This window comes from Phoxinus phoxinus (genome assembly GCF_949152265.1).
Source record: "Phoxinus phoxinus genome assembly, chromosome: 8".
NCBI classification, from domain to species: Eukaryota; Metazoa; Chordata; class Actinopteri; order Cypriniformes; family Leuciscidae; genus Phoxinus; species Phoxinus phoxinus.
In genome coordinates this window covers 18,494,844-18,500,956 of record NC_136883.1, presented here as the reverse complement: position 1 = coordinate 18,500,956, position 6,113 = coordinate 18,494,844, and the positions used below count along the sequence as shown (strand labels likewise).

Sequence of the window (6,113 nt, the reverse complement as noted above, 5' to 3'; positions counted from 1 at the left end):
AAAATTGCACAGTGTGCACCCAGCTTTAAAAGGATAGTTCACTTTAAAATTAAAATTATGTCATCATATACTCACCCTCAAGTTGTTTCAAACCTGTATCAATTTCTTTCTTCTGCTGAATACAAAGGAAGATATTTTGAAGAATGTCGGTAACCAAACAGTTAACTGGTCCTATTGATTGCTATAGTATTTTTTTTTCCTACTATGGAAGTCAATGGGACCAGTTAACTGTTTGGTTACTGACATTCTTCAAAAATATCTTCCTTTGTGTTCAGCAGAAGAAAGAAATTCATACAGGTTTGAAACAACTTGAGGGTGAGTATATGATGACAGAATTTTCATTTTAAAGTGAACTATCCCTTTAAGCAAAGAAAAAAGAAGACCTTCAATCAAAGAAAATGGCTGAGTTGACCGAAAAAAGAGACTCTCTACCGAAGCAGTTGTCAGTACATTCACATTAACTAAACTTCATGTTGACAAGCTATGGCAAACTGCTAAAAGAAACTCCAAAACACCTTAATATTTGCGTAATAAGGTGTAAGCAGGAACAGATATTGTCTCCCGTATTGTGACGCACATCTGGGGCCTATACCATGAAGCCGGTTTAGGTGGCTAGCCAGCTATGTTTCAGCTTAGTTTCCACCAACCCTGGGTTTTAGGTACTATGAAAGTAGCTCAGCTTTAATCTGTGTTCGTTGCCATGATATCTTACGCTGCACGGCTAACCTGCTCCGGGGAAGGTTAAGTTCTGGATTCGAGATCTCAGACTGAAATTTGACCAATCAGCTGTGAGCAAAGAAACATATAGGTGACGTAACTAATTCCCAGTGTTTGTTGCAATGGCTTTACATTTTCTTCCAAATCCTGTGGACATCTCATCGCAAATTGTTAGACGAGCACATCGTAGAGAAAGAGTTTTTAGCCAGACAAAATCCCCTTGCCTTACCTGATAGTTACTTGTATGAAAGATACAGATTTTCTGCGGAAGGGATATCTTATCTTTGTGAACTTCTTGAGCCGCACATAACACGTCGAATTCATTACTGTACCGCAAATGGTATTGCGTTGCGGTTATTTTGCAAGTGGTAAATACTTGTACGATCGTTGATGCACAGAATCTAGGGGTTTGTCAAACTATTCGCAAGGTGGTCCTCGCTCTGCAGGAGTAGTTTCATTAATAATGTTTACCTCTCTTTATTTTAGAACTGTGACTTGACTTGCTTAGGGTGAACCCTTGACTTGACTTGCTTGATTTATCTGAACTGTGACTTGAGAGTTGACTCGAGACTTGATGGTTAAGACTTGAGACTTGCTTGGACTTGACCATGTATGACTTGTCCCCATCTCTGCAAAACACATCAGTATGTTGAAACTTTGCATGCATTTCCCTGACCCTAAATGAGAAAAAAAATTACAAAAAATATAAAAATTTAAATCAAAAATAAATAAAAACAGGTCAAATTGAGGGTTAAACCAATACCTTAATGTTTGACTATGAATATTTCCATATCACACAACAAACTATTTTGTTGATGTTTATTTAAAGCATATAAAATGTGCAGATGTACAGACTTCTTCTGTTATTTTTTCTTACTTCAATAACTATTAATGGATATCATTGGACATCTTTGCCATTACATGCTTTTTAGTGTTCATTTCAGGTTTCAGTAAAATTACATAGCACTTTGGCAAGAAAATACAGAATAGTAAACCAAAGCTGGAGACCAAAATGGCAAATATTTCCACAGCTACAATGAATTTTCCAGGAGAACTGACGTAAGCTGGGATAAACGTGATCCACACAGCACAGAATATGATCATACTGAATGTGATGAATTTTGCTTCATTGAAGTTGTCAGGCAGTTTCCGTGCTAGAAAAGCCAAAATGAAACAAAGGACAGCCAGGAGACCAATATAACCCAACACAGTCCAGAAACCAATAGCTGAACCTAAATGACATTCTAAAATGATCTTTTCTTGGTAATGATTCATGTTCATATATGGAAATGGTGGAGCTAATATTAACCAAAATGCACAAATAAGCACCTGTATGAGTGCAAAGGAAACAACACAGAGTTTTTGCTGTAAGGGTCCAAACCATTTCATAACATTACTTCCTGGAAGTGTAGCCTTGAAGGCTATTAACACTACTATTGTTTTCCCCAGAACACAGGAGATACAGAGGACGAAAGTGATCCCAAATGCTGTGTGACGCAACATACAGGACCACTCAGTGGGTTGACCAATGAAAGTAAGTGAACAGAGGAAACACAGAGTCAGTGAGAAGAGCAGCAGGAAGCTCAGCTCTGAGTTGTTGGCTCTAACAATAGGTGTGCTTCTATAAATGTAGAAAATAAGCATGATTACTGTTGTGAAAAAGACCCCCAAAAAAGAAAATAATGCCAAAACCATCCCCATTATTTCAAAATATGACAAGAATTCAATTTCTTTTGGGAAGCAGGAATCTCCTCTTGTATTTGACCACTGTGCAGTAGGGCATTTGAGGCAATCAGTTGAATCTAGAAAAAAAGAAAATCAAGCACAAATTATTTATATGTAAAACATGAATTGAGAATTGGCTCCAATTTTGTGACAAAACACATCTTGAAAGACTTTTTGGTAGCACTGTATTTTACAGTGTGCTTGGTACAAATATTACATGTAGTTACTTAGTATAGAAATAACATTTATGCATAATTGCATGCAAATAACCTTATACCAAACCATAATCATAACCTTATAGTAAGTAAATTTAGTTTATTAATATTACTCAGTATTATAATCTATAATTACACTGTAACAAGGACACCTTAAAATAAAGTGTAACTTTTTTTTCTTTCTTTAATTTTAACAGGTATTTTGATTAAATTATTATGTACCTGTTGTGTTGCTAATCTCTCCTGGTGGGCATAGTACACAGTCAAAACAGCAGATGGGTCTTCCTTTCTGAACCGCTTTCCTGGTGCCTGGAGGACAGCTCTCACTACACACAGACACAGGCACCTGCAAGATAACAATATAAGCATTATACTATTTACTTTCTTGACAGTAATTTAAAAAGAAAAGAAAAAAGGGAAATATATGAATAAAGATCTACCTGATATTTTCCTTCTCTCCAAACTACCTGAACATCATTCATGGAGAACCGTTGACCTTTAGGCAAAGAGGCATCATAGTAGCCAATAGTTCCTACCTCTATTTTGCCTTTATTAACTCTTTGTAGATTGATCAGCTCATATCTCGCTGGTGAATCTCCGTTGTCATCAAAAAATACATTTTCACCCCCAGGTGTGGTGAAATTTATGGATTGCAAAGAGTTTAGGACCTTCAGAATGCAATTGAAATTAAAATGTTAGTGTCTGCAGGCCACTTGATTTTATATATCGAATTATCTGATCTTACCTGCCAAGGCTTTATTTCAATAAGTTTTAGACAAGTGGCATTAGGAATGGAGTTTTTTTGCTCACATGAGACAATATTATTAACTGCATGAGCTACTGCATAAACAGCTTTATATATATTGTTTGAGAACCTTAAATCAGTCAGGTCAGTGAAAGAGTTTTGCACATCTCTCAAATTCTCAGAGCCATTACACCTCATTCTTATTTCACTTGGAGACAAAGAACAGTCAAACACATGCTCCCAAAAGTCTTTAAGAAATATGCCATTAGGAAATTGAGAGGGGTTAACGTCCTGTAGAAAAGGGCCTAGTCCAGGTATCTGAGCATTGCGGACAGCAAATCCTATAGATCCAATCAGCAAAGTTTGACCATGGATATCTGCTAGAGAGTCATCTGTGATCCAGGCATCACTTCCAATCCATTGCAGTCCTGTAATGTTCTGTCTGAATAGCTCATCCACCAGTATCTTTATCTCTCTGTGTGACATGAAGGCTATAATCACCTTAGATGTGGAGATTCTGATAATATTCACGATTCTCAATATTTCGTGGTATGGACTGGTACTTTCAAAGGCTTCTGAGTATTCAATGCACACTCCTTCCTCATTAGCAGCTGTAATAAAAGTGGCTATCCCATTTATTCCATAATCATTTTTATTGCTTAACACCCCCACCCACATCCAGCCAAAATGATTGACCAGCTGGGCCAATGCTCTGCTTTGAAAGTAATCGCTGGGAATAGTTCTGAAAAAGGAAGGATACTCCTTTCTGTTGCTCAAGCAAGCACATGTAGCAAAATGACTGATCTGTAAAGACAGTGAAAGAGAGGGGAAAAAACTTAGAATGTTTATGACTTTAGAAACATTTATGACTTTAGAAATATTTGAGCAGGTTTATTTCAAATCAAAATAGTGTCTGTATTTAAAATTGTAACATGTAATCTTATAATTATAACTATACATTACAATTAATAAAGAGAAAATCTAGCTTACCACTGGTATATTAAATCTTCCAACGATCTTTGCAAAGCTCATAGTTGGTGTTGATCCAGAATGTCCAATAATGGCCAGGACTGTTTGAGTTTTAGTGCAATTTGCTCCTGTTTTTGACTGCTCCAAACCGTTTACTAATGTCATCGCAGCTCTTAGTATGTCTGTGGATCCACAGTCATTGTAAATTTTGTATCCCAGTTTAATTCCAGGGAGAATATCTGTGTCTCTGTTTATCTCATCTATTGCAAACATCATTGTGTGAGCAAACTTGAATTCCCTGAAACTGAAACTTAAGGGAATTTTCAGTCAGTCAAGCTGTATTTTTAATTAAGATAATTTTTGCTTAATAACAAATAACATGTTTTGTTTAGAAGGTTTAGGGATACACAAATGTATCACAATAAATATGAGAAAAATTAAACCATGGTTCTAACACATACATACTCTTTGCATGGACGTATTTCTGGCATCTTTGTAAAGTAATCTGTGTAACCATCTTGTCCGGTGCGAAAGGAGAATATACCCCCAATTATCAGGTCTCCATCTTTCTCCAGTTCAGGCAGCACCCTGTGCCCCTGTTGCGTGCAGTCAGGCTTTTCTGCCTGGGTTAACAGGACCATCAAAAGCAGTTTAAGTATCAGCATGGCAGTTCTGATTCCTGCCTGTTGTCTACCACCACATTTATACAGTGTGAGAAGGCCAAACAACTCCATCATGGCATCATTTCTCTCAGAGGACTGAGAGTACCAATCATAGTTTATCTTTCTCTAAGCAAAATGTTGTAGACACTAGTATTTCCTTAGATAATAAAAAATTCTTATTTTCATTTTGATTATTTGCTATTGCTCACTTTATGAGCTCCAAGTTCGAAATGCAGTGATAGAACTAACTTTAGTATAATGCATTTAAAACAGTGAGAAGTCGCCATCTCTGTTTGAAACCTGAAATTGTAGTTATTTGCAGAGGTATCTTCAATATGTGGGTTGTGCATCGGCACGGCGCCTCAGCGCTGATTAATCAAACGTTTTGAGGTGTATGTGTGGGTTGTCTGTCAACACACCATTGTGAATCTTCACTGTACATTGGAATTACAGTTACTACTAGGGGTGGGCGATATGGCAAAAATATCATATCACGATTTTTTTCAGGAAAATCACGATTCACGATTTTATCACGATTCCTTTTCATGTTGGTTTTACTATTTTGCAAGTGACTGAGCATCACAGCCAAACTAATGTCCCTATTTTAAAAACAAAGCCTTAGGTAACAACATATAAAATAAAAAAGAATGGCAGACATTTAGGCCAAAGTGGCGAAGATAAAAAATATTTGTCATTGTCTTTGTTATTAAAAATTAAGAACAAAGATACACATACACAACTTAATATACAAATAAAAAAAACTGCTTTGTTTTTTCAGCTACAGGTGTATTTAACAGCATTGAAGAAAGTAATTAAATGAAAAAATATGAAAATAAAACACAACATCGACTTCACTATATAAATTTTACATTGATTCTTATTAAAGCTACTATTAAAGTTCTCAGTCAAGAGTGAGTGAGATGCTCTTTGTATTTTGTTGTTTTATTAACAGGTATAGTTCTCCCAAAAATTTAAATTCTCTCAAGCCGCTTTAAACCCGAATAAGTCTCCCTCTTCTGTTGAAAATAAAAGTTATTTGGAGGAATGTGGGTAACCAAACAGTTGATGTACTCCAGTGAC

General features: G+C 36.2%; 1 protein-coding gene across 1 annotated transcript; it reads right to left on the bottom strand.

Annotated features, from left to right (window-relative positions):
- Window positions 1-1,605: 1,605 nt before the first annotated feature.
- On the bottom strand, window positions 1,606-4,877 carry LOC307002391 (extracellular calcium-sensing receptor-like; the record flags this gene model as incomplete). Its single annotated transcript, XM_079619973.1, has 6 exons — window positions 4,837-4,877; window positions 4,393-4,681; window positions 3,403-4,206; window positions 3,098-3,325; window positions 2,880-3,003; window positions 1,606-2,519 (listed from the first exon to the last, which is right to left on the bottom strand). Exons 1-6 carry the CDS (start codon window positions 4,860-4,862, stop codon window positions 1,606-1,608), a joined length of 2,385 nt encoding a protein of 794 aa, XP_079476099.1. The 5' UTR covers window positions 4,863-4,877.
- Between the last annotated feature and the right edge of the window lie 1,236 nt (window positions 4,878-6,113).